The following is a 27,091-nucleotide window of genomic DNA, read 5'->3' on the forward strand; positions in this document are numbered from 1 at the left end:
TGCCATCCACAGGACGAGCCACATCCGTGTGTGTAGCACTGCTTCCATGTGTGGCTCCCGATAATGTAATTGAAATGTAAATACAGTTTCCCCTGAAGAAGGTGTAGGCAGTGCAGGGAGTTCACCTGAATCTAATTCTAGCAGCCACCAGAACAGCTCTTTCCACATGACTGAGCTAATCTCATCAAATCCCCAGAACAGCCTGTCTTGCTACAAAACTTTCCTCCTGTCGCGTTCCGGCCTTGCCCCATGTCCCTGTGGGGCTGAGCCGCACTGCCCGCGGTGATGGGGGGTGATGTCCACCCCTGGCTGGCTCCCCAGAGCCTCAGCCGGGGCTTGGGCTGTGCAGCTCTGCCCGGGGGCTGCACGGCTGGGCGGTGGCGTGGGGACGGGGACCCTGACACCAGGGCCCTGTGGTGACATCGACATGAACGCTCAGGGAACGCGGGTGGATTTGTGGTACCTCCCCACTTTGCCGGTGCCCGGGGCTCGCTCCCGTGCAGGGTGCGGGGTGGTGGGCGCAGGTCACGCTGCGCCGTGAGGAGGGACCCGCTCCAGCTTCCCAGAGAGTTGTGCTGGCTGGCATTCCCGGGGCAGCCGGTACCCGGTGTCTGCGGGACCGCTGCGTGCGCGCCTCCCGGTGCAGCGGCTGCCGGCGCTGCTGCGTGCCGGCGATCAGCAGGGGAGCCGCAGCTCTGTGCCGTCACTTTGATGCTGAAAGCACTGGGATCTCTTGGGGCTTTATTTGTTCGCTTTTCACAAAATGACTCCCTGCAAACCTGCCCGTGTGCTGAGGGCAGCCAGGGCTGGTCGTGGCCACGTCCCGCAGGGATCCCCGCGCACGCTCCTGCCCTTCCCAGGGTTGCCAGGGGGTGAGCCCGGGGCCTTGATCACAGGCAGCAGCTGCTAAACCATGTCCTGAGAACCTCATGTCCGTCTGTCCAGCCCTCCAGGGCTGGTGACTCCAGCACTGCCCTGGGCAGCCTGTTCAATGCCCCACAGCCCTTTGGGGAAGAAATTGTTCCCACATCCAACCTCAACCTCCCCTGGCGCAACTTGAGGCCGTTTCCTCTGCTCCTGGCGCTTGTTCCTGGGGAGCAGAGCCCGACCCCCCTGGCTCCAAGCTCCTTTCAGGCAGTTCAGAGATCAGAAGGTCTCCCCTCAGCTCCTATTCTCCAGCTGAACCCCCCAGGTCCCTCAGCTGCTCCATCACACTTGTGCTCCAGCCCCTCACCAGCTCCGTTCCCTTCTCTCACTCGCTCCAGCACCTCAAGGCCTTTCTTGGCATGAGGGGCGCAGAGCTGCCCCAGGATTCAAGACAACAGGAGACATCAGGTGCCCTCATGCCCAACCGTTGGCCCAGCTCAGCCCCAGCAGTGGCGGGTGTCCCACCCTGCGGGGTGACCTGACCCGTCCCGGGCTCTGGCACACCGTGGCAGTTCCAGGGGGCCAGGCTGTGTTCCCTGGTGTGTGGCTCCGGTGCGGTCCGTGTGGTCCCAGCACCCTTGCTGAGGGCAAACAGCTTCTCCGCACACTGGCTGTGCGGCTGCGGGGGCTGGACCGGGTGAGTGCGCGGGGGGAGACTCCTGACAGCGCTTCCTGCCGCTTCGTCCCAAGAGCAAAGCTTCCTCAACCAGCCAATACTCCAACTGCTTTGAAGTCTATTGCAGACTCAGGTTCTGCCTTAGAAGTGTGGTCAAGAAAATGTGCTGGTTGGCTGAGGGGAAGCTGCGGCTCTGCGGTGCGCAGGGGTGCTGGACCCGCCACGCACGCTGCTCGATCCACGGTGCCGCAGCTGAGCAGAGCTCCGGCAGAGCCGGGTGCCGGGCAGCCCGCGGCGCCGCCGCACGGCTCGTCTGCAGCGCAGCTGAGCACCCGCAGCAGGATGGGGACCGTGGCTCTGTTTGGGACCCTTCGCTGGAGGCGGTCGAGATATATCGGCCTCCAGGCAGGAGCTGCTTGCCATTTCAGAAATGCACTTACATCCACATGTTGCCTTAAATTACCTTAAAAATTTCAGATGTACGCTGCAGCAAACATCCTAGAGAGTCACATCTGTGTCTGCTCAGCACCACAGCGGGTGTCAGAGCTGTCCCGGGGGGCTGGCGTGGGGCTGGGCTGAGCGGGCGGGAGAGAGCTCTGCAGGGCTGGGGAGGAGGGCAGCGCCGCGGGACCTGGGCTGGGAACGGCCTGGAGGAACATGGATGGGTGCACAGGTCCCTCGGGGCCCCCGCACGCCCTGCGGTGCCAGGCACGGGGACACCCCGTTGTCCCCAGCACACCCCGTGGTGCCACCACCCTGACCCGCCCTCTCCCCAGAGCCACTACGTGGCCTGCATGGCCGCCATCCTGAGCCAGATGGACAAGGACCACTACAGCTCCTACATCAAGACGTTCCCCTCCCAGCCCGAGCTGATGGTGAGTGCTGCTGCAGCGAGACCCGGGCGCTCCGTCACCCCCCTGCCTCCCCTCCCCATGTCCCAGCTGGGGCATCTCCCTGGTCCCAGTGCCCTGGCGCTGGTGCCACCTGCCCCGGTCCCCGGCACAGCCACGTCCTGGCCCACAGAGGTGAAGCTCTCGCTGCCAGGTGGCGAGGCTGCTCCCAGCTCGGTGCTCAGCGCAGCATCGCCCGGGACGGTGTCCTGATGTCTCCTCCCCGCAGGACTTCCTCATGGAGACCTTCATCCTCTTCAAGGACCTGATCAGCAAGACGGTGTATCCCTGCGACTGGGTGGTGATGAACATGGTGCAGAACCGGTGAGGACCCTGGGGCCGGGAGGGACATTGGGCTGGGACATGAGGACCGGGGACCTGGGCAGGGGACAAGCAGGAACGGCAGCTCAGCCGTGCCAGCCAGCCTGAGGCTGCTCAGCCCCGGGTCCGTGCTCAGGCTGGCTCAGGCAGCTCTGAACACCCCTGCTGCCTGGGGACAGTCTGGGAGCCGGGTGGCAGAGCTGCTCTGCAGCCCCTCGCTGTGCTGGGGGTCCCCAGGGGCAGCAGGAAGCGGGTGCCTGGTGTGGGTGCAGGACCGGTGCACCCCGGGGCTGCCGCCCTGCACCCCGGCTCCTCACCGCTGCCGGAGCCACCACCCGGCCCTGCCCGCGGGCCGGTGCCGCTCAGCGCCCGCTCGCCCCGCAGGGAGTTCCTGCGCGCCATCAACCACTTTGCCGTGACCCTCAGGGAGATGTTCCTGAGCAACAGCAGCTTCGAGCTGCAGGTGAGCGGCTGCTGCCTGTGCCTTGTGGGGACAGGGAGGGGACCCGCCTGGCCTGCGGTGCTGTGGGGAGGGGCCGGGCTGCCCACCCCAGCCGGGCATTCACCCTGTGTTTTCACTGCAGCTGTGGAACAACTATTTCCACCTGGCCGTGGCTTTCCTGACCCAGGACTCGCTGCAGCTGGAGAACTTCTCCCAGGCCAAGCGCAGCAGCATCCTGGCCAAGTGAGTCGCCCTCCCCTCGGGCGGTGCCCCAGCGCCCCGCTCCGCGCTCCCGCTCCGCGCCCCGGCTGCTGCACGCGCGGCTGCGGCGCGGTGCTGAGCAAAGCCATCGGCAGGTACGGCGACATGAGAGCCGCCGTCGGAGCTTCCGTTCGGGACATGTGGTACACCCTAGGTGAGCGCAGGGCGCCCAGCGTGAGGGCTGGTGAGCGCCTGCAGGCGGGCAGCCATCGGCACTGTCCCCAAAACGGGGGCTGGGGAGCGGGACGTTCTGTGTGGGGCACGGGAGCCTGCAGGCGTGAGCAGGGTGTGCGAGGCTGCTGACGTGCATACCTGCAGGTGTGCAAGCTGCGGGATGTGCAATCTGTGGGAGGTGTCAGCCCATGGGATGTGAACATCTGCAGGTGCGCGAGGCTGCGGGTGTGCAAGGCCGTGGGTGTGTGAGGCTGTGGGTGTGCGAGGTGCGGGTGTGCGAGGTGCGAGTGTGCGAGGCTGCGGGTGTGCAAGGCCGTGGGTGTGCGAGGCTGTGGGTGTGCGAGGTGCGGGTGTGCGAGGCTGTGGGTGTGCGAGGTGCGGGTGTGCGAGGTGCGGGTGTGCGAGGCTGTGGGTGTGCAAGGCCGTGGGTGTGCGAGGCTGTGGGTGTGCGAGGCTGTGGGTGTGCGAGGTGCGGGTGTGCGAGGCTGTGGGTGTGCGAGGCTGTGGGTGTGCGAGGTGCGGGTGTGTGAGGCTGTGGGTGTGCGAGGTGCGAGTGTGCGAGGTGCGGGTGTGCGAGGCTGTGGGTGTGCGAGGTGCGGGTGTGCGAGGTGCGGGTGTGCGAGGTGCGGGTGTGCGAGGTGCGGGTGTGCGAGGCTCCCAAGCTCGCAGTCCCCACGGGCAGCCTCCTCTCGGGCTGCACCTGCGCTCAGCTCTGCCTGCCCGTTCCCGGCCCCGCGGGCGCTGCTGCGCTCCGTGTCCCTGCGCCGTGCAGGTCACGCTGCCGCCGCGCCGCGGGGCCAGGCAGGAGCACGCGGTGCCGCGGTCCTGCCGCACGCCCAGCCCTGGCTGTGCCGGCTCTGCGGGCGCCGCTGCCATCCTCCGCCCGCGTCGCCGCCATCGCAGCTGCGGGCCCAGGGCCGGCCCCGGGGAGCAGCCGCGGGAGCCCCCAGCCCTCCCTGCGCCCCCAGGCCAGCACAAGATCGAGTTCATCCCGGGCATGGTGGGCCCCATCCTGGAGATGACGCTGGTGCCGGAGCTGGAGCTGCGCAAGTCCACCATCCCCATCTTCTTCGACATGATGCTCTGCGAGTACGAGCTGACCCGGAGCTTCAGCCGGGTGAGCGCTGGGCTGCGGGGGCCGTGGCGGGGCCAGCGCGGCCAGGTCCTGCTCCTCACGGGGTGGAACCAGCCCTTTCGGGTGGGTGAGCGGTGCTCAGCCTCCCCGTCATCCTGGGAAGTGGGACTGCAGGGGGGAGGACAAGGGACAGGGACAAGGGAGCTGGAAGGGACACGAGAGCAGGGAGAGCCGTGGGGTGGCAGAGTTTCGCAGGGACCAGCAGGGACAGGTCTGGTGTCACTCAGCTGGTCCCTGGAAACAAGAACAGGTGGGAGGCGAGCTCAGTATAAGCTGCTGCATTTCCACTCGTCCTCCCTCGCTGCCCTGAGCTTTCTCCATGCAAAAGGCTTCTTCAGTTCATGACGAGGTGGCGTTTGTCTCTACTGAGCCAGAAGCGCTTTGCCCGTTTGGGGTGTCCCGTGGGGGGAGAGGGGCTGGGACTGTCCCCAGTGTCAGGGTAACACGGTCCTGCCGGAGCCCCTTCCCGGCCCCGCTCGCTCCCGGCTCCGCAGCCACGGCATCGCCGGCCTGGGCCCGGCAGGGCCAGGGACATGAGGCGTTCACAGAGGGTGGCCCCGAGCCACTCTGCTGCCGCACAGGGACCCGGGGAGCAGGATGAGACCCCTCTGTGCCGGGGCAGCTGGGGACTCGCTCCGCCTGGGAGGGGGACAGAGGGACAGTCTGTGCTGCTGGGGAAGGGGCTGCGGCTGTTTGGGACCCGCGCTGGCTCCAGCCCCCTTGCTCCGGCCCCCGTGCCGCGGCCACGTCCCCGCAGCGCAGCCGTGACCGCCGGGGCTGAGCCCAGCGCGGCCCCGGCCCCGCGCTCATGCCCGTCCGCAGTTTGAGGATGAGATCCTGCGCAGGCTGGACAGCGAGGTGGAGGGCGGCCGGGGCGACGAGCAGTACAAGCAGCTGTTCCAGAGCATGTGAGTGTGCCGGGACACCCGCAGCCACGCGCGCCCTTCACCGCCCACCGCCCCCTGCCCGGCCGGGCCCCGGCACCGGCTCCGCTGTGCTCTGGCCCAGCACACGTCTCGGGCAGCGGGACCTGAGCAGAAAACACCTGCTGCCCAGGCAGCGACACGTCCCCTGTGCAGCGCCGCTGCCCGGCCTGTCCCCAGCGATGCCCCTCGCCATGTCCCTGCGCTGGTGACGTCCCTGCCCTGCCCCCGGTGATGCTCCTGCCCGGTGTCTGTCACAGGCTGGAGCGCAGGGCAGCTGGGGCCGTCGGGCGTCTCGCCGTCCCTGGGGTGGCTGTTGGGGACAGCGCGGTCCTGGCTCTGTCTGCTGCAGACCAGCTGTTGCTTTTTGACCCTCCTCGGGGGGTCCTGTCCCCCCAGCACCTCGAGGCACGGAGCTGGGGCGCTGCTGGGATCGCTGTGGAGCTGAGCGTGCGCCAGACCCAGGGCCTCCTGCTGTCCCCAGCCTGCTCAGCTGCTGCCGGGGACACCCCGAGCTGGCCAAGCCTGGGGAGAACTTTGTGGCGCTGGTGACTGGGCTCCTGGAGCGGCTCCTTGATTACCGGGCGGTGAGGAACGATGAGAACAAAACCTACAGCATGAGCTGCACCGTCAACCTCCTGGTGGGCACCTCCCCGTCCCCCAGCCCCCCAGGGCCAGCGGGGCTCAGCCCCACGTCCCCCAGGTCCCACGGTGGCCCTGGCAGAGCAGGGGTGGGTTACACGCGGTGCCCCCGTGGGGACAGCCCCGGCAGCACCGTGAGCCGGAGCGAAGCGTGGGAGCTGCAGCACGTCCCCCCCGGGGCTGCTGAGGGAGCCTTGTCTGCTTTTCCCAGAACTTCTACAAGGAGATCGACCGCCAGGCCATGTACATCAGGTGAGCACGGCCCCGGGGAGCCCCGCGTCGCCCGGGGGTCCCTGCGCCCCACGCGCCCCCACCCTGGCCCACACCGGCCGCTGTGCCCCGCACACGGTCCCGCACCCCAGGTACCTGTACAAGCTGAAGGACTTGCACATCAGCTACGAGAACTACACGGAGGGAGCCTACACGCTGCTGCTGCACGCCCGGCTGCTCAAGGTGGGCACGGGGGGACATGGGGACTGCGGGGGGACCCGGGGGTGCAGCGGCTCGGCGTGACAGCCCCCCCACCTCTGCAGTGGTCGGACGAGGCAAACACAGCCCCCATGCAGGGCTTGCACAGCCCCAGCCTGCACACCCAGCGCCAGCTGAAGGAGTTTTTGTACAACCAGATCATCGACTACTTCGACCAGGGCAAGGTAAGCGCGGCGTGCGCCGCGGCAGCCCCTCGGCCTGTCCCGCTGGTGGGAGCTGGGCTGTCCCGGGGCTGACCCGGCTCCTTGGCCACCACTGGCCCCCGCGCCAACCCCCCAACCTCAGCACAGGCCACCCACCGCCCACTGCCGGGGCTGGATGGTCCCTGCGCTGCCCAGCTGCTGCAGCTGTCCTTCCCACCCACCCCATCCCACCCCACCCCACCCCATCCCATCCCACCTCATCCCATCCCACCCCATCCCATCCCACCTCATCCCATCCCACCCCATCCCACCCCACCCCACCCCATCCCATCCCACCTCATCCCATCCCACCCCACCCCACCCCACCCCATCCCATCTCATCCCATCCCACCCCATCCCATCCCACCTCATCCCACCCCATCCCACCCCATCCCACCCCACCCCCTCCCACCCCAGCCCCTGTATGGCCTGGGCCAGCAGAGGGACACCCGGCAGAGGGTTTTGTGTGTGGTGGGGGCTCTGGCGCTGGAACAGCAGAAGCCCCGTCCCGCTGCCGCCCGCCAGCCCCAGCCGGAGCAGCACGGGCTGGGCGGCTCTGGAAGGCCCTGCCCGCCACAGCTCACCCGCACCGCGGGGCGCCGGCCCCGTCCCGCAGATGTGGGAGGAGGCCATCCACGTCTGCAAGGAGCTGGCGGAGCAGTACGAGAGCGAGGTCTTTGACTACGAAATGCTGAGTGACATCCTGGTGGGTGCCCGCGGGCTGGGGATGCGAGCCGTGGGGGGGCTGCAGGCTCTGTCCCGCGGCACCCGCCCCCTCCTGCCCCTCTCCCTGCAGCAGCGGGAGGCCAAGTTCTACGAGAAGATCCTGAAGGTGCTGCGGCCCAGCCCGGACTACTTCGCCGTGGGCTACTATGGCCAAGGCTTCCCCACCTTCCTGCGGGTGAGGGCGCCAGCTGCACCGGCCAGCGCCGGGCCAGCAGCCACACACACCTGCAGACACACACACACACACACACACCTGCAGCCACACACACACACACACACACACACCTGCAGCCACACACACACACACACACACCTGCAGCCACACACACACACACACACACCCCTGCAGCCACACACACACACACAACACACACACCTGCAGACACACACACACACACACACACACACACACACCTGCAGACACACACACACACACACACACACCTGCAGCCACACACACACACACACACCCCCCCCCCCCCACACACACACCTGCAGCCACACACACACACACACACACCTGCAGCCACACACACACACACACACACACACACACCTGCAGCCACACACACACACACACACACACACACACACCTGCAGCACACACACACACACACACACACACACACACACACACACACACACACACACACCTGCAGCCACACACACACACACACACACACCTGCAGACACACACACACACACACACACACACACACACCCCTGCAGACACACACACACACACACACACACACACACACTGCAGACACACACACACACACACACACACACACACACCCCTGCAGACACACACACACACACACACACACACACACACCTGCAGACACACACACACACACACACACACCTGCAGACACACACACACACACACACACACCTGCAGCCACACACACACACACACACACACACACACCTGCAGCCACACACACACACACACACACACACGCACACACACACACCTGCAGACACACACACACACACACACACACACGCACACACACACACCTGCAGACACACACACACACACACACACACACACACACCTGCAGACACACACACACACACACACACCTGCAGACACACACACACACACACACACACCTGCAGACACACACACACACACACACACACACGCACACACACACACCTGCAGACACACACACACACACACACACACACACACCTGCAGACACACACACACACACACACACCTGCAGACACACACACACACACACACACACACACCTGCAGCCACACACACACACACACACACACACACACCTGCAGCCACACACACACAACACACACACATGCACACACACACACCTGCAGACACACACACACACACACACACACACACACACCTGCAGACACACACACACACACACACACACACACACACACCTGCAGCCACACACACACCTGCAGACACACACACACCTGCAGACACACACACACACACACACACACACACACACCTGCAGCACTGTCAGCACCTGCCCCCGGGCTCACTGCGGGCTGGGGGCTCTCACTGCGGGCTGGGGGCTCTCCCTGCGGGCTGGGGGCTCTCACTGCGGGCTGGGGGCTCAGCACTGTCAGCACCTGCCCCCGGGCTCTCCCTGCGGGCTGGGGGCTCTCCCTGCGGGCTGGGGGCTCTCCCTGCGGGCTGGGGGCTCAGCACTGTCAGCACCTGCCCCCGGGCTCACCGCAGCTGAGCACGGTGAGGGCTTCGCAGCGCCGGGACCCGCTGCCGCCTTCCTCCCCCAGAACAAGGTCTTCATCTACCGGGGCAAGGAGTACGAGCGGCGGGAGGACTTCGAGATGCGGCTGCTGAGCCCCTTCCCCAACGCCGAGAAGCTGACGACCACGTCTCCACCCGGACAGGACGTCACCGGCTCCCCGGGCCAGTGTATCCTCCGAGCGTGGGACGGGTGGGCGGGCGGCTCCCTCCCCCTGTCACTGCCCCCCCGCGGGTCCCGCACCCCCCCGGGATCCCCCGGGCCCCTCTCCCCGCAGCCTTGTCCCCACAGCGGTGCCCGTGGCTCCTTCACTCCCGCAGACATCCAGTGCTTCACCGTGCAGCCCGCGGAGGACGCCAAGGGCCGGTTCAAGGACCGGAGCATCCCGGAGCAGATCACCAAGTGAGTGCCCGGCACCGCGGGGCTGCACCGGCTCTGCGTGGCGGGGCAGGCGAGGGGGGAACCTCTGCCGCCTCTCGCCCTTTCCCTCCCTGCAGTTTCTATAAAGCCAACCACGTCCAGAAGTTCAGCTACTCACGGCCCTTCAAGAAAGGCCCAAAGGATCCAGAGAACGAATTTGCAGTGAGTGCTGGGGCCCCTGGCTGGGGGGACGGGGAGAGCTGGGGGACCTGCGCGGAACCAGGTGTGCGGAGGAAGGGGGATGCAGGACAGACAGCGGGTGCCCTGGTCCTGGGACGGGGAAGGTGCCCCAGTCCTGCGCCTGTGGGGAGGGGGAGCGGGACCCGGACCCCCGGGCGCACGGGGCAGCCCAGGGTGTCCCAGGGTGGTGGGGAGGAGGGCGGGGGTAACAACTGCCCTCCCCGCAGAACATGTGGATCGAGCGCACGACCTTCGTGACGGCGTACCCGCTGCCCGGCATCCTGCGCTGGTTCGCGGTGACGTCCACCGCCACGGTGAGGGGCTGCGGGCGGCGGGGCCTCCCCGGGCAGCAGCACAAACCCCCGGTCCAGGCCCCTTCCAGGCTTCCCCAGCTCAAGAAACTGGAGCCAGAGCACGGGACCGTGTCCTGCTCTGCCCACAGCACTGACCCTGCCCACACTGACCCTGCCCGCACTGACCCTGCCCACAGCACTGACCCTGCCCACACTGACCCTGCCCACACTGACCCTGCCCGCACTGACCCTGCCCACAGCACTGACCCTGCCCACACTGACCCTGCCCGCACTGACCCTGCCCACACTGACCCTGCCCACACTGACCCTGCCCGCAGCACTGACCCTGCCCGCAGCACTGACCCTGCCCACAGCACTGACCCTGCCCACACTGACCCTGCCCGCACTGACCCTGCCCGCAGCACTGACCCTGCCCGCACTGACCCTGCCCACAGCACTGACCCTGCCCGCACTGACCCTGCCCGCACTGACCCTGCCCACACTGACCCTGCCTGCACTGACCCTGCCTGCAGCACTGACCCTGCCCGCACTGACCCTGCCCACACTGACCCTGCCCGCACTGACCCTGCCCACACTGACCCTGCCCACAGCACTGACCCTGCCTGCAGCACTGACCCTGCCCACACTGACCCTGCCCGCAGCACTGACCCTGCCCACAGCACTGACCCTGCCCGCACTGACCCTGCCTGCACTGACCCTGCCCGCACTGACCCTGCCCACACTGACCCTGCCCGCAGCACTGACCCTGCCCACAGCCTGCACTTGGAGCTGGGGACCAACCTGTCCAGTGCTTCCCCGCGAGCCCTCGGCTCAACGCCAGCAGTCAGTCCCGGGGCTCCGAGGGGCTTTGGGGGGTAGACGTGCAGCCCTGGGGCCCGGGAGAGCCACGATGTCAGCAAGGGCACGACGGGCTGGTCGCTGGGTCGGGCTGCTGACCTTCCCTCCCGGGCACAGACCGTCATCTCCCCCCTGGAAAACGCCATCGAGACCATGATGAAAACAAATGAGAAAATTATGAGCGAGATCAATCGGCACCAGAGCGACCCCAGCCTGCCCATCAACCCGCTCTCCATGCTGCTCAACGGCATCGTGGACCCCGCTGTCATGGGCGGCTTCGCCAAGTACGAGACGGTGAGGACACGGGGCCGCACGGGCACGCTCGGGGTGGCCACCGCGGGCACGGGCACCGCCGCGTGCCCTCCCTGCCGCCCGCAGCACCGAGACGTCCTTGCAGGCCTTTTTCCAGGAGTCCTACCTGCAGGAGCACCCCGAGGATGAGGGGAACGTCGAGAGGCTGAAGGACCTGATCGCCTGGCAGGTACAGCCCAGCACCCCCGCAGCACCAGAGGGACAGCTGCCCCTGTCCCGGGGAGCCCCCGAGCCCCCGTGGACCCACCCGGCCTCCCGCAGGCCCCGCTGCTGGCCGAGGGGATCCGCATCCACAGGTGCAAGGTGACGGAGGACCTGTGGCCCTTCCACGAGCGCATGGAGCAGTGCTTCGCGCAGCTGCGCGCCAAGGTGGAGAGCCAGTACGGGGTGCGGGAGATGGTGAGTGCCAGCGCTCGGTGCGCGCAACCGGGCTGGGCAGGGGGTGCACGGCCTCCATGGGATGACACCGGACAAGCCACCGCAGGTCTGGGCCAGCGGGGAGCAGCCCGACGGGGCTGCAGCTGCGGCAGCGACCGGCTGAGGGACCCGCGCACGGGGACGCCGGGGTCCCCGCCTGCCCTGGGCCGCGGGACAGCAGCGCCGTGTGGCGGCAGCACTGCTGGCCCTGGCGGAGCTGAGGGAGGGCGGGGGAGGCTCCGCACCCCCTCCCTCCGGGCTCCTGGGCTCCCTGTGCTCCCAGGTCTGCTTCGAGGACCGTCGGAGCGGACGACCCCGGTCCATGGCGTGGGGAGCCGACTGGGACCGGCTGAGCACTGCTGGGGACAGGCAAGTGCTGCGCGGGGCGCGCTGGCCCCGCTGGCCCCGCGCCGCTGGGTCATCCTCGCTCCCCTCCGCCCCGGACGCTCCTCCCGCCTCCCCGGCCCTCCAGCTCCCTTCATGCCAAACCACGTCCCGGGGCTCCGTCCTGCCCTGCTGCCGCAGCGGCTCTGTGCTGTGCAGGGGAATGGGGCAGAGACACCCCATGTGCGCCCCAGGCTCACCTGGACACCTGAGCCATCCGTGCTTGTCCCCTCCAAGCACCCACTGCTGAGCTCTGCCGGGGCTGGTGCCGGTGCCGGCCCGCGTGTACCCAGCTCCCCGCTCCCCCCGGCCTGCCCCCCCTCACCAGCCACGGTCGCTCCACAGCACAGAGACGGCCCCGACCCCAAAGCCGGCCCCTCGCACCCCCGAGAGCGAGGACTGCAGGAGCGAGCGCAGAGAGAACCGCTCCAGCACCTTCTTCGGGTACCGCCGGCAGGACCCGCGCCAGTCCATCTCAGAGCTGCCCGAGCCCCAGGTGACGCTCGGGCATCCTGCTGCGCCCGGGGCCTGGGGACGGCCGGGACCCCTCTGCTGCAGCAGAGCCGGGGGCTCAGGCTGGAGCCCAGGGCTGCCGGCGTGGGGGGGCTGCGATGCAGCCCGGCCCCCCAGGCGCTGAACGGCCCCTGCGCCCCAGGACGAGAAGCGGAGACGGTCCCGCAACATGAGCGAGAGCAGCCCCGGCAGCCCTGACGGGAAACAGCCCCCGCCCGGTGCACGGCCCAGCCCCACAGGTAGCCCCCGCGCCCCCGCCGAGCCGGCCCCGGCAGCCCCGGACACACCGACAGCCCCCCCGCGGCGCCGGTCCGGCCGCTCTGCCCAGCTTCCCCACGCAGGGCTGGCCCTGGCCCCGGCCCCCAGCGGCTTCGGCGGCCGCATGAGGAGCGCCAGCCGGGCGCCCCCGCCGCCCCGCAGGATCAGCCCCGCCGTGTACGAGACGTTCCTGGAGCTCAGCGACGCAGCGGGGAAGGTACCGCCCGGCCCCCCCGGCCCCTGTCCCCCAGTCCCCCCCGGTAACCGCCGCTCTGCCCGCAGCCGCCCGCATCGCCCTCGGCAGAGGGAAACAAAGGGCTGAAGTCGCCGCCGCCGCCTCCGCCGCCCAAGTCCAGGCGACTGTCTCAGCTCTGACCCGCTGCGGCCCCGGGACACGGACCCCGCGGCGCGGGACAAACGGCGCTACCTGACCCTGCCCGATGCGGCCCCACAGCCCCGCTGCACCACGCACCACAGGACCCCTGCGTGTCCCGGCACCTGGGGCGGCCCAGGGCACTGCTGTCCCCAAGCTCCGGCCATTGCCAGCCCAGGTGTCCCCAGTGCCGGGACCCCCCGTCCCACACACACATCCGCCCCCTGCCCAGCCCAGGGCCGCGCTCCCCTCCTGCCCCTGCACCGGGACACGTCCCCATGCACAGCGGTGCCGAGCTTCCCCCAGGCCCTCCTGTGTGACGCACTGCACCAAGGACATCCAGCTGTCTGTCTGTCCGCCCCGCAGACCCACCGCGCACACGACACCCGAGCTCCTCCCGCCCCGCTCTGCACCGGCGCAGCTGCAGTGCTCGGCCGCCCCGTCCCGCAGCCCTGGACAAACGCTCCTGCGCGGTGGCCCCGGGCAGCGTCACCTCTGGACGGGGCCGGGCTCTGGTGCTGCCGCCCCGGCCACCTGCGCTGCCCACCCGCTTGCAGCAGCAGCTAATAAAGGACTCGCCAATCAGCCGGGCACTGCGTGGTGGGTTGAACGCCCTGTGTGCGCCTCAGCGCCATCCCCGCCCATGCACAGCTCAGCCGGGGCCTCTCCGCGGTCAGGCAGCACCCAGCACCGTGCCCCAGCACCCCAGAGCAGGGACTCACCCTCCTGCAGCCTGGACCCCAGGCAGGGAGAGCCCACGGGGACCGGGCGCGCTCCCCTGCCACGCCGGGCTGCGCCGGGCCCGGGGCGGTGGCCGCCACACGCTGCTCTGCCTGCCGAGCTGGCACAGGCTCTTTATTCACATGTGGTGTTGCAGGCTCAGGAGCCGTATTTACAGTCTTGTGCTAAAGAGAAGGAACCTGGACCCGTAACCGAGGGCTGGGGCGGGTGGGGCTGCCGGCGGCAGGGAGCTGCCATCAGCGGGGCCTGTCTACGTGGGGGTCACCTCCCTAGACCAGGACTAAAAAGGGACAAGGGAGATGCCGCCTTGTGCCACAGCGCGGAGTCTGGGAGCAGCTGGGCTGCGCTGGTGCCCGGGTTCCCTCCACACGGAGCGGAGCCGCCCGTCCTCGCGGAGCCCAGCTCTTCACAGCGGGTTTGCCGAGGAGCCTGCCAGCCGCTTCCCGATGTAGATCCTGCGGGGGAGAGAGCGGTGTGAGGCGCCCGTGTGGGGCAGGCACCTGCACGGGGACAGCGACCCGCGTGGGGACAGTGACCCACATGGGACAGGCACCTGCACGGGGACAGGCACCTGCACGGGGACAGTGACCCGCGTGGGGACAGGTGCCTGCAGGGCGACATGAACCCAGGCAGGGACAGGCACCTCAGCCTCGGCGGGGCAGCAGTGACAGGAGAGGAAGGACTGTGGCTGTTGGCAGCAGCGGTGCAGAACAGCACCCACGGATCCACATCCAGACACGCTCCCCCGACCCCACGGGGACAGCCCCCTGGGTTGGGGCCGGGCCCCGACCCCCCGGCAGCACCCGGCTCGTCCCGCTGCCCCGCGGGGCCGGTCCTGGCCCGGGCGCCCCGCAGCACCGTCACGCCAGCGGAAACTCACCCCAGGCCCAGGGTCAGCAGGTGGCTGAGCAGCAGCGAGGGGATGAAGAGCAGCAGCAGCTCCGAACTGAAAAGTCTCTTCTTCCTCCCCACTGCACCTCCCTGCAGGCTCCACAGCACCGGCTGGGGGGAGCACACGAAGGCAAACTCCCTGGGGAAAGTGCATGGTTAAGGGGGCAGGAGGAGCGAGCGCAGAGCACCCAGGAGGGCACGGGACAGCAGGGCAGGGGTGACGAGGCTGACAGTAAGGCTGTGATCTGCTGGCAGGGGACCCGGGCCTTACTTTGGGGACAGATGCGCTGGGCGACGGGCACAGGTCCTGGTCAGGGATGCTGGCAGGTGTTGCTCCCTCCGTTCGGCTTCCTCCGGCACGTCCTGCTGGAAGGAGGCGCAGGGCAGGTGAGGGCAGCGGCACGGCCGGCGCGGGGGGGACGCGGCACGGGGGGACGTGGCGCGGGGGGGACACGGCGCGGGGGGGACACGGCGCGGGGGGGACACGGCGCGGGGGGACACGGCGCGGGGGGACACGGCGCGGGGGGGACACGGCGCGGGGGGGACGCTGCGCGGGGGGGACGCGGCGCGGGGGGACACGGCGCGGGGGGACACGGCGCGGGGGGACGCGGCGCGGGGGGACGCGGCACGGGGGGACGCGGCGCGGGGGGACGCGGCGCGGGGGGGACACGGCGCGGGGGGACGGCCCTCACCTGCCGCACGTGGGGCCAGCCGGGATGGGGCTGGCTGCAGGGAGGGGGCAGCTCGCCCTGCCCAGGCTGCTCGCTCTCCCGCCCGGCGCCGGCGTCCTCCCAGGCCAGGGAGCCCAGCGCCAGCAGGGCCCTGCAAACACAACCGCTGTCACCGTCCCGCAGGCCGCTCGGCCCCAGCAGCGCCCGGCGGGCAGGGCTGCGGGCGCTCGGGCTCCTCGCGCTCACCCGTCAGCGCCGTCCGGCTCCAGCTGGGCCTCCAGCAGCATCTGCTCCACGTCGGCGTGGCAGGAGGAGAACCGCTCGGGCTCCGGGTACGCTGGGCCACAGCGCAGCTCCACCCAGGAGCCTGGGGGGCCGTCAGCCCAGCGCAGCCCCCGCACCCCACCCGCCCCTGGGGCCTCCTGGGCCAGCCCGGTTGGAGCCCTCCCGGTGCATCCGGCACCGCTGCCCGGGACCACGGGAGCACCGGGACCCCACCCGGGACATCCGCCCCCCAGCGTGCCCAGGGCTGCTCCCCGGCCCCCCAGTCCCGCATGCAGGACCCCGTTAATCCGCGCCCCACCCCCCAGTGCACGTCACCCCACAGAACTGCATCCCCAGTGCAGCCATCCCGGGACCCCCGGGGCGCGTCAGCCCACCCGGGACTCCCGCTGACCCAGAGCCCCCCGCCCCGACACCGGGTCACGCCGGCCCGTCCGGGACCCCCACCCCACCCCACCCCACCCCATCCCATCCCACCCCACCCCACCCCATCCCATCCCACCCCACCCCACCCCACCCCACCCCACCCCATCCCACCCCACCCCACCCCACCCCACCCCATCCCACCCCACCCCCGCCCCCCCCCGCCCCCCCACCCCACGGACCGTCGTCGCCGGCGCGCGCCATGGCCCCGCGGGTGCCGCCGCGCTCAGCCAGTCACGTGACGCCCGCGAGCCCCCATGTAAATAAAACCACCAGCACCGGGAGCCCGTGTCTTAAAAGGGCACCGGCCGCGTCCAGTGGGGCCCGCGGGGTCCGCAGCCGGGCGGGAGCGAGGGGAACGCCGGCCCCGCACGGGGCTCCCGGCCAGCACCGCCCTGAGGCCGCGCCCGCCCGCCGCCCACCCCCCGGCGCGGGAGGGGCCGGCCCCACCGCGTTGCCCCTTTAAGCGGCGCCTACGTGCGGCGCGCGAGCGGGCGGCCGCCGCGACGCGTGCGACTCCGCACGGAGACGGGCCGGCCCCGCCCCGCCGGTGGCCCCGCCCCCCGCCCCGGTGGCCCCGCCCCCCGCCCCCCTGCAGAGCCGAGCCGCGCCAGACGCTGCCGCCGTTTATTTCCGCCGCCAGGGGGCGCCCGCCCGGCCGCGCAGGGCTCGGGCGCTTCCGGTCCCCCCGCCGCGCCTCAGGGGCCGCCGCGCGCCGCACGGAGCTTCTGGGCGAACCGGCTGCGGGGAGAGAGCGCGTCAGGGACCGGAACCGGAACGGGACACAGCGCGGCCGGGACCGGAACCGGGACACAGCGCGGCCGGGACCGGAACCGGGACACAGCGCGGCCGGGACTGGCACCGGAACCGGGACACAGCGCGGCCGGGACCGGAACCGCAACCGGGACACAGCGCGGCCGGGACCGGCACCAGGACACAGCGCGGCCGGGACCGGAACCGGCACCGGGACACAGCGCGTCCAGGACTGGCACTGGGATACAGCGCATCTGGGACCGGAGCCAGCACCGGGATACAGGGCGTCCGGCACCGGTCGTCCGGGACCGGAACCGGCACCTGGACACAGCGCATCCGGGACTGGCACCGGTGTGCAGCTGGAGCCCCCGGCGGCCCCGGGACACCCGGTTCCCTCAGAAACAGCCGCCCCGTCCCCAGCTCTGCCCCCGTCCCCGCTCTGCCCCCGTCCCCGCTCTGCCGTCCCCGCTCTGCCGTCCCCGCTCTGCCCCTGTTCCCCGCTCTGCCGTCCCAGCTCTGCCGTCCCCGCTCTGCCCCCGTCGCCGCTCTGCCCCCGTCCCCCGCTCTGCCGTCCCCGCTCTGCCCCCGTCCCCGCTCTGCCGTCCCCGCTCTGCCCCCGTCGCCGCTCTGCCCCCGTCCCCCGCTCTGCCGTCCCCGCTCTGCCCCCGTCCCCGCTCTGCCGTCCCCGCTCTGCCCCCGTCGCCGCTCTGCCCCCGTCCCCGCTCTGCCCCCGTCGCCGCGCGTTCACCGCCAGCCCCGCACGCTGCACCGCCCCCCAAACTCATGTGGAATTTCCTGTATCTTTTCTAAAAAGGCCGCAGGCACCGGGCCGGACCCCACCAGAACCGGCACGCGGTCCCGCTTGCTCCCTGCGCTCCGTAACTGCCCCTGCGCTGGGGTCCGTCGCGCTGCCCCTGCAGCCAAACTGCAGAGTGTAAATCGAGCGCTCCGGGGCGTCAGAACCACCTCAAACAAACCTCCAGCCGCCCCGTGACTCCATCGGTCGGACCCCGCACCACAGAACCCGGCGAGGCTCTTTGCTAAGCCCGCTCCTGGCAAACGGCCGCTGTCCCAGCTCGGCCCAGCACCACAAGCCCCGTGGCAGCTCGGGAGCCAGAGCGCTGCCCCGAGGAGACGGACAGACAGACACACGTCTGCCTGCTCCAGGAGCGGGAGGGCGGGAGGGAGGGGGCGGCGCGGGCTGACCCCGGCGCGGCGCACACCCGCGCTCCGCTGGCACGGGCACCGGCAGACGGGCTCACCTCCTGGCGTAGTCGTACAGCGCTCGCTTCCGCTCCTGCAGGGACAGGTGCCGCTCCACGGGGGACCTGGCGAACTGCTTTGGGGCTGGCTGGAACAGAGAGCGCGACAGCCCTCAGGAGACGTGCAGCCGGGGACCTCGGCGGTGGCTCCGTAAGGGCCCCGCTGGCAATTTGGTCTCCAGGTTAAAATGCTCATTCCCCCGACACCATGGCCAGGCCTGCACACAGGCCACGGTGCTCTGGCCGCGGCCACCAGAGCGGAGGTACCGCCCCCAGCCGTACCTTGGCGGGTGCCGCCGCGGAGCCCTGGGCGGCTGCGGGCGGCGAGGGGGCGGGGGCGGGCCGGTCAGCGCTGTCCTCCCCGCCCTCGGGGCAGAACGGCACGCTGCCCTCCAGCAGGTTGGCGATGGTGGTGTCCACACAGCCGGTGCGGGCTGCAGGGACAAGGGGGATCTGTCAGAGAGGAGCTGCTGTGCGGGACCCACAGCCGCGCTGCTCCTGCGCAGGACACGGTCACAGAGCAGGGGCGGTGATGCCGCGTCCCTGCTCGCACCCCAGTGTCGCTTACCCAGGTCTGTCCTGATGGCCTCCAGGGGCACGTGGGGCAGCACCTCCTTCACCCGCTGCGCCATCGCCGCGATCCGCACGTCCTCGGCAGTGCCGAGGCCGGAGGGGACCCGAGGCCGGGCTGCCAGGGGCTGGCTGGAGCCTGCAAGAGCAGAGTGGTGGGCACAGGGGTGGCCAGAGGCGTGCGGCCTCCGAGCTGCAACAGCTGCGCTTCTCCGGGATGAACTGGTGTGACGCAGCCGGACATCCTGCACGGGACCGACGTGTCCGCACTCGCAGCGGTGCTGCCTCCCCCCCGGCAGCGACAGCCCCAGCCTAGAGCACACGGGCAGCCCCTGCTCCCCAGGAGACCGAAAGCGCTGCTCCTCTCCCCGCGCCTGCGTAACGAAGCCCAGGCAGCAGTTCCGCAGCCAGGACGCCACCCAGGGACCTACCGGGGGCGAAGGGGAGCAGCGACGTGTGTCTCAGCCTCTTCACGTGCTCAGCTTTGTCTGCTGCGGTGAGCCGTGTGGATACCACACCCAGCTCCACGGCCAGGAGCTGCAGAAACGCAAAGAACCACATGTACGGGACACGCAGGCCGCGTGGCCCCGCTCGCGGTGTCAGCGCTGCAGGCCTGCGTGGCGCCACGGCGACGGCAGGAGCACGGGGAACTGATTTCTGCAGGGCCTCGGTGGTGCATTCAGTGGTGCCTTGAGCACATGAAGGACCAGGGTAGGCAAGAGCATCCTGCCAAAACAGGCTGACAGGGAGATACGAGATCTTTGGTACAGGAGCTGTGAAGTGCCAGCACATGAGGGAAAGGTGGAGAAACAATTGCTTTATTTGATTTGTGGTGTTATGAACAGGGAGTGAGAGGTTTGGACTGGATGGGGAAGGAGAGCCTTGGTAACAGGCAGGAGGATAAATGGGGGGGTCACAAACAGGCCATGGAAAAAACAAGGGACAATAAATAGGGGCCAGAGTTCCCATCATATAGATACACCCATCCAGCAACGCCCTTGGCAACTCCTGCTCCCCGCTCTCCGGGACCATCCCAAATCGCAGCAGTCCCGAGCCCCCACCCACCCCATTCTCCTACCTCCTGAACTCGGAGCGCAAAATCCTCGCTCGGCTCTTCAGCTCGTCTGGGGACAGACGGCAGCCACCTGAATGGGACAACAGCGCGGGCTGGCAGCACCGGGGGCTGCTGGGACCAGCCCCGCGGGGTCAGCGCGCCGTGCGGCCCAGCCCTCCCTGCCCACCCCCGAGGAGGGGCGAGCGCCAGCGCCAGCGCCGGGCACGGCCCGAGACAGAACCGGCTGACCGAATCTCTATTGGCACTCGGGCGGAACATGCAAAGTGTCTCCCAAAGGAAGTTCCCAGAAAGGCCCCAAATGAGCAGATGCTGCTGTTTACATGAAAGTAGAAAACAGATCAGCAGGACTCGAGCAGGTGCGGCTGGGGAAGGCTGCGCACGAGTTTCCTTCACTGAAACACCCCGACCCCTCAGCCTGACTCCGAGCCCCAGCGCTGCCCCAGCAGTCGGGCTCAGGCGGGTCCGGCCGGTGCTTGAGCCACCTCCGCAGGGAAGGGCCGGACGCACGGACAGAGCTGCTGCAGGAACCACCCACGGGACCAGCAGCCCTGGGCTGAACTGCAGCAGGGCAGCTGCCTCAAAAACACACCCAGCAAACCCGGCACGAAAGCCCTGGGAGACTCCTCTCCTCCACCAGCACAACACAGGAGCCAGGAGCCCCCCGCTTCAGAAGCCGGTCCAGGAGCTGGACCTTGCACGGACAAATCACGCTGAGATACCACACCGGGGTGCGCGTCAGCGCTCGCCAAATATCCCTTACTGTAACAGCAAACACGTCAGGCGCTCTGCCCGCCCTGAACCCTGCCCCAAATGAGAGAAAGAGAGGTAGTACCTTACTTGATAAACTGTGAAGGGAGCAAAGAAGGTCCAGAGCAGCTCTGTGATCCAGGAGGAGTCAGCGACGCTCTGGGGAGGAGAGCGCAGTGAGACAATAGTGACAGTGCGAGGAGACGGGCTGGCCGGGTCTCCAGGGGAAGCGGCACAACGTGGCTCAGCCTCGGCAGCAGCAGCTACCGGGCACAGAGACGGGGGAACACAAACCCGGCACAGGGGAACACGAGCACAGCGCACAGCAAGGGACACCCAGGACAGCCGCACCTCTGCTGGTCTGCGCCTGGCAGGGCGCACGTCACAGCTTCCCCTGCCCGAGCCACCTGCTCCTCCCACCAGGACAGCCACAACTTCCCTCAATATTCCCACATTCCCTACCAGACCGTGCCTTTGGAAGGGAGCAAAAATGTCTTCAGACCTACTAATGCTTCCTTAGAATCATGAACAATCCTCCCTTGTTCTGATGGGAACAGCCCACATGATGTCTCAGCTCCCGTACACTTTCTCTCTCCATTTCCAAACAGGCTGCACTGTGAAGTCTCAAACTACTCTTCTCTTGGAAGACAATTCCCTAAAGGCAAGCTGTAGTTCATTACTTTCTTCTTATTTCTAAAAACTATTAGATACCCTTTTCCCTCAGCAGAGCCCCAAGGCGACGGGCTCCCCGTCCTCCGCAGACGCCGCCCCGAGCGGACGGGCCGTCCCGGGTCCAGTCTGACCACGAGCAGAGGGCTGAAGGCATCTCCAGAGATTCCCCACATCTACACTTTCCAACGATTCTCAAGAACTTGCCACTGAATGGCGGCGTTCCCGGGATTTCTGCCGCTGGCTGCTTTTATCCCGCAGCGACTGCGCAGCCACAGGCCAGCGAGAGCGTCTCCAGCCCCCAGCTCACGGCGCAGCCCACACGGCAGTGCGGCTCCGGGCAGGTTTGTGCCGCGGTGCGAAAGGGCTGCCGGACGGGGGCACAGCCCGGCGACCACACTGACCGCGGGCAGCCTAAAGAAACCTCATCTGCCGCATGAACACATCTGAGGGACTGAGCCCAAGGGCCCTACGGTGATGTCAACAGCCAGCCCTGAGTCACGCTGCCCCACGCCTCAGAGCTGCCGCCTCCGCTGAGGGTCCAGATTGGAGCCGGAGAAAATTCATCCTTAAACCCTAATTTGGCGGTTTGCTCAGTGTCTGATAAACATCACATAAGTGTCCAAGGAAGCTTGGGGTAAAGTGCTGACTGAGCCACTGTTAGTATCCCAGCTGCAGCCCTTGGATGTTGCTGCTGGTTCACAGCTACAGGACAAACCCACCAGGACTTGCTGAGCCCGTGTGCTCCAGGGGCAAAATGTCCCGCTCAGCACCGGGAGCGGAAAACCTGAGCCAACAAGTGACCAAGCCAGTGACCACGCAGCTCTGCAGTTGTGTGCTCGCTGCTCTCCCCGACATTCATGAAGGATGCACAGACAAATATACACCCTGTCACATCCCACAGAACTGCTCAGAGGAGCCAAAACTATAAAAATACAATAAATTTGTAACAAACAGTCCAGAACGGGACAGCTCTGCCACTCCTCTGGGGTTGTCATTCAAAAACGTAAAGCATCCTCACTGTTAGACAACAGTGTCTTAACTGAAACCTGAGACACGCAGTCCTGACACACAGTCCCGCGCCTGCGGACTGCTGCTGCGCCAGAAAAACGCAACAACTCTTCACTCTTCAGCCTCGTCTCCAACACCAAGCAGCTGCCGCTACAACCTCTCTGCCGCTTGCCCGATACGCTGGTTAAGCTGAGTGCCTTGAGGTGCTGCTCTGCGCTCTGCACCACGCTGGCCCTGCCCTGAGCTCTGCTGCTGCCCCGGAGCCACGGGGTGACCGCAGCCACCACCGTATCGCAGCTGTTTCCACCACTGCGCACACCAGCTCACAACCTGACAGATACTCCTCATTACGCACCCACAGACCACGTTACACCTACAAGTAACGGCCGTTCCCTGGGTCACAATCGATGATCCAGCTGATTCATAGTCAACAACATGAACTTTCCCAGCAGAGACCTCAGTATTGTCACCGCAGCACCGGTGTCAGCGCTGAGCGGCACTGGCACGAACGCACCCCGACAGAGCCGCGCTGGGAACACCCGCACGCTGGTGTGTTAGTGCGGGCAGCGACGGTTGTGACCTGCTGGTAAGGGGCTTTAGATCCATCCACTGTGCACCACTGTCCTAAAGAGATGGACAGGAGACCATCAACCAAAATGTCAGACAAACATAAAACGCAATCAAGTAGATCCATAAATCATATCAAGAAATAAGAAATTCGACAAAATCTCACTCTGTAAATAAGCTGAGGACAGTTCTATTGCAATCTATTTAGCAGCACCAGCATCGTGCTCATGAACTTTGCCACTTCTCTGAAACTAATGTTGCATCGCGTTATGTGTCTGTGTTTGGAGTTCCAGACCCTGCGCGACCGCTGGTACCCGGCCGGTCACCGGGCGGCTGGAGCACCTTAAGCGGGGGGAGCTCACGGTGATGAGACAGAGGTACTGCAGACACGGGAGCCAGACGGCACTGCTAGACAGCCAAGTCGCTAAAACAACTACCAAAACTGCCTGAGAAACTAAAACAGCTGGACTCAGCAGAAGGTCCCTGGGAAAGGCACCAAAGAGCAGCCTGGACGCGAGGCCAGGCTGAGCTACCACGGGCGGCAGAACCACAGGCACAGCCAGACCCGCCACGGCGCGCGTGCCCAGGAACCCCCCACGGCGCGCGTGCCCAGGAACCCCCCACGGCGCGCGTGCCCAGGAACCCCCCACGGCGCGCGTGCCCAGGAACCCCCCACGGCGCGCGTGCCCAGGAACCCCCCACGGCGCGCGTGCCCAGGAACCCCCCACGGCGCGCCCGCCCAGGAACCCCCCACGGCGCGCCCGCCCAGGAACCCCCCACGGCGCGCCCGCCCAGGAACCCCCCACGGCGCGCCCGCCCAGGAACCCCCCACGGCGCGCGTGCCCAGGAACCCCCCACGGCGCGCCCGCCCAGGAACCCCCCACGGCGCGCCAGCCCAGGAACACCCCACGGCGCGCGTGCCCAGGAACCCCCCACGGCGCGCCCGCCCAGGAACCCCCCACGGCGCGCCCGCCCAGGAACCCCCCACCCTGGGCCCCCACTCACCACAGTGACCAAGGGCCTCTGGACATGCAGGGCCACGGGCTGCACCACGTCTGCCAGGGAGAACGGCCAGGAGCTGGAAAGGGAGAATTCAGCCGTGAGGGACCCCAAAGCCGACGCCACGCGAGCACGGCCCCGCGGCAGCCGTTCCCGGTACCTGAAGCGCAGCAGGCCAGCCCGGCCGTTGGTGGCCGCCTCCTCTGGGAAGAGCAGCAGTGGGGGGTTGGCTCCGTGGGACGAATACGCCTTCAGAGAATGCACCAGCTCCGCTCGGCTGCCGGCTCCCAGCTCCAGGAACCCCCGCGACCAGCAGAGGAAGCCGGGGGCAGCGTTCAGCGCGGGCTGCGGGGAGAACAGTCAGGCAGGAGCGCACCCTGTTCCCCTCCGGGGCCTCGGCAGCTGCTCTGGCCCGTTCCCCAAGGTTCAACGCCCAGACTTCAGTCCAGACTGATTCTGTCTGCCAGAGAAATCAAACCCCAGTGCCCTGGGCGACACCCACATTTCCCCACGTTCTCCCTCACGCCCTTGACGCCGGGCAGAGGACACGCCTCTGTCAAGAGAGACTTTTCTCCAGGGGAGGAGCAAATCTGCTGCTCGGGATGCGGACCAGCCCGCTCGCGCCCAGGCACGTTCAGAGCCTGTTGCCTCAGGAGCCCCACAGGAGGGATTTCACAAGACCACAGGGCACGCTGCACAACCCGAGCCCCGCCGGTCCCCCACAGCCGCTGTCCCCACACAGCGCGGCTCCGGTGCTGCAGGAAAGCCCCGCAGCAAACCTGCTCTGACACAGCTCCCCGGGCTGTCCGCTCTCTTTCCACAACGCCAATAGCCACGGTAACGCTCCCTGTCCCTCCCCGCCCTGTTTCATTTTCTCATGCACAGCCCAAGAATGCAGCACTGAACCACGGAAAAAACTCAAGGCTTGTGCAATCCTGGGTTAACAAATAAGAACTGAAGAGCAAGAGCACGGCAGCGCCCCCGCGCTGGAGGAGCTCTGTCTGGAGAGCTGCCGGCGGAGCTGCCGCGGGCCCCGCGTCACCCACCGTGTTACAGGAGGTCAGGAGGCTGATGACGTTGTGATCAAACTGCGTCACGTGGTTGGCGATGTACACACGCACGCTGGCGTCGCGGAGACGGGGGTCGCTTTGCCGCACAAACAAGCCCAGCACCGAGCACATCACACGTACAATAAACCTGAGAGGGCAGGAAGGTGATCTCCTCAGGCCCCGCAGCCTGAGCCGTCACTGGTGTTCACACCAGACGGAGACCCGGGAGTTCCCGTGAGCTGCAGAGGGCAGCGGGGCAGGATGTGACGGGTGTCGGACAGGGGCTGTTTGGGCTGGGGATGCCCACAGAGCTGGAGCTGCAGCACAAAACACGGGGCGGCAGCTGCACACGGGATTCCTTAGCGGGACACTCAGCTGACCCCAGTGTCTCAGATCAGCCCTTGAGCGTTCAGGAGGCAACTACCAGCTCTGGCCTTGCCAGAAAAACACGTTCCCGGGGCCTGGGCAGAGAGTCCCGAGGGCAGAGCCCCCGCGGCTGAGGCCCGGGCAGGGCAGCCCCCCCCGCCCCGCTCACGCACCGGGCAGGGCAGCCCCCCCGCTCACGCACCGGGCAGCCCCCCCACAGCCCGCGCTCACGCACCGGGCAGGGCAGCCCCCCCACCCCCCGCGCTCACGCACCGGGCAGCCCCCCCCCCCCCGCGCTCACGCACCGGGCAGCCCCCCCCGCCCCGCTCACGCACCGGGCAGGGCTGCCCCCCCCCGCTCACGCACCGGGCAGCCCCCCCCGCCCCGCTCACGCACCGGGCAGCCCCCCCCGCCCCGCTCACGCACCGGGCAGCCCCCCCCCGCCCCGCTCACGCACCGGGCAGGGCTGCCCCCCCCCGCTCACGCACCGGGCAGCCCCCCCCCCCCCCGCTCACGCACCGGGCAGCCCCCCCCGCCCCGCTCACGCACCGGGCAGCCCCCCCCCGCCCCGCTCACGCACCGGGCAGGGCAGCCCCCCCCCGCTCACGCACCGGGCAGCCCCCCCCCCCCCGCGCTCACGCACCGGGCAGCCCCCCCCGCCCCGCTCACGCACCGGGCAGGGCTGCCCCCCCCCGCTCACGCACCGGGCAGCCCCCCCCGCCCCGCTCACGCACCGGGCAGCCCCCCCCGCCCCGCTCACGCACCGGGCAGCCCCCCCACCCCCCCCGCTCACGCACCGGGCAGCCCCCCCCCCCCCGCTCACGCACCGGGCAGCCCCCCCCGCCCCGCTCACGCACCGGGCAGCCCCCCCCCGCCCCGCTCACGCACCGGGCAGGGCAGCCCCCCCCCGCTCACGCACCGGGCAGCCCCCCCCGCCCCGCTCACGCACCGGGCAGCCCCCCCCGCCCCGCTCACGCACCGGGCAGCCCCCCCCCCCCGCTCACGCACCGGCGCAGGCCGCTGTCGGGCAGGGTGCAGCTGACCAGGAAGACGTGGGCGCCGATGAAGAGGCGCAGGACGAGCAGGCAGAGCCCCACGGGCGCGTACAGCAGCAGCGCCAGCAGCAGGAACCCGTCGGTCGGGAACCTGCGGGGCCGGGAGCAGAGCGGCCTGAGCGGCCGCGACAAACGGGGCGGCCGGAGCCCGGGCTGCCCCCGGGGCCCAGCGAGACGCCGGCCCCGCCGGGACACACCCCGGGCAGCACCGGCCCCGCGGACACCCCGACTGCCCCCCGGTCTCCTGCGGGACGAGCCTCCCCCCGCGGGCCCCGGGGCCGCCCCAGGGACGGCCCGCACCCGCTCGGGCGGCCCCGGCGCTCACCGGTGCGAGTCGAAGAGCCGCTCGGGGCCCGGGCCCGGGGGCTCCATCCCCGCCGCGCCGGGGCCTCAGCGCCGCGCGCCCGCCGCCATCTTCCGCGGCCGCGCGCCCGCCCGCGCGGGGCAGCCTGGGAGCGCCTTCC

The 27,091-nt window shown here is 68.7% G+C and overlaps 3 protein-coding genes across 7 annotated transcripts in view; 1 reads left to right on the forward strand and 2 right to left on the reverse strand.

Moving 5' to 3' along the window:
- LOC309438906 (dedicator of cytokinesis protein 2-like) overlaps positions 1-14,193 on the forward strand; it is a 63,640-nt gene extending 49,447 nt beyond the window's left edge. For 2 of the 4 annotated variants that reach the window (XM_082050886.1, XM_082050887.1), the window contains exons 29-53: positions 2,320-2,418; positions 2,663-2,757; positions 3,139-3,217; positions 3,339-3,439; positions 3,553-3,611; positions 4,600-4,748; positions 5,589-5,674; positions 6,174-6,330; positions 6,543-6,583; positions 6,694-6,784; positions 6,865-6,984; positions 7,619-7,708; positions 7,799-7,903; positions 9,517-9,658; positions 9,809-9,890; positions 9,986-10,070; positions 10,316-10,402; positions 11,357-11,533; positions 11,637-11,720; positions 11,813-11,950; positions 12,252-12,337; positions 12,698-12,848; positions 13,008-13,104; positions 13,207-13,340; positions 13,406-14,193. In XM_082050886.1, coding sequence (XP_081907012.1) covers positions 2,320-2,418; positions 2,663-2,757; positions 3,139-3,217; positions 3,339-3,439; positions 3,553-3,611; positions 4,600-4,748; positions 5,589-5,674; positions 6,174-6,330; positions 6,543-6,583; positions 6,694-6,784; positions 6,865-6,984; positions 7,619-7,708; positions 7,799-7,903; positions 9,517-9,658; positions 9,809-9,890; positions 9,986-10,070; positions 10,316-10,402; positions 11,357-11,533; positions 11,637-11,720; positions 11,813-11,950; positions 12,252-12,337; positions 12,698-12,848; positions 13,008-13,104; positions 13,207-13,340; positions 13,406-13,498 — 2,628 coding nt within the window. In that variant the 3' untranslated portion in view covers positions 13,499-14,193. The remainder of the gene's footprint in view (positions 1-2,319; positions 2,419-2,662; positions 2,758-3,138; positions 3,218-3,338; positions 3,440-3,552; positions 3,612-4,599; positions 4,749-5,588; positions 5,675-6,173; positions 6,331-6,542; positions 6,584-6,693; positions 6,785-6,864; positions 6,985-7,618; positions 7,709-7,798; positions 7,904-9,516; positions 9,659-9,808; positions 9,891-9,985; positions 10,071-10,315; positions 10,403-11,356; positions 11,534-11,636; positions 11,721-11,812; positions 11,951-12,251; positions 12,338-12,697; positions 12,849-13,007; positions 13,105-13,206; positions 13,341-13,405) is intronic. The other 2 variants (XM_082050888.1, XM_082050889.1) reach the window with 2 other exon arrangements.
- Positions 14,194-14,332: 139 nt separating this feature from the next.
- On the reverse strand, positions 14,333-16,976 carry LOC309438908 (BCL2/adenovirus E1B 19 kDa protein-interacting protein 3-like). The gene is given in 7 exon segments (XM_082050891.1): positions 14,333-14,692; positions 15,118-15,267; positions 15,400-15,494; positions 15,821-15,950; positions 16,046-16,166; positions 16,687-16,736; positions 16,738-16,976. Coding segments are annotated over 7 exon segments (621 nt in total). The 5' UTR covers positions 16,764-16,976; the 3' UTR covers positions 14,333-14,643.
- A 141-nt stretch (positions 16,977-17,117) lies between these two features.
- On the reverse strand, positions 17,118-27,090 carry AUP1 (AUP1 lipid droplet regulating VLDL assembly factor; the record flags this gene model as incomplete). 2 transcript variants are annotated; one of them, XM_082051866.1, is made up of 12 exons in its annotated part: positions 26,953-27,090; positions 26,581-26,718; positions 25,204-25,354; positions 24,318-24,502; positions 24,164-24,236; positions 20,997-21,070; positions 20,168-20,234; positions 19,521-19,626; positions 19,088-19,228; positions 18,802-18,953; positions 18,520-18,608; positions 17,118-17,245 (listed from the first exon to the last, which is right to left on the reverse strand). In XM_082051866.1, exons 1-12 carry the CDS (start codon positions 26,997-26,999, stop codon positions 17,203-17,205), a joined length of 1,266 nt encoding a protein of 421 aa, XP_081907992.1. In that variant the 5' UTR covers positions 27,000-27,090. The 2 variants fall into 2 exon arrangements, with proteins under 2 accessions (XP_081907992.1, XP_081907993.1); XM_082051867.1 differs by lacking the exon at positions 17,118-17,245 and having other exon boundaries at positions 18,516-18,608.
- Position 27,091: the final 1 nt, after the last annotated feature.

This window comes from Streptopelia decaocto (genome assembly GCF_964273445.1).
Source record: "Streptopelia decaocto genome assembly, chromosome: 4".
Classification (NCBI taxonomy): Eukaryota; Metazoa; Chordata; class Aves; order Columbiformes; family Columbidae; genus Streptopelia; species Streptopelia decaocto.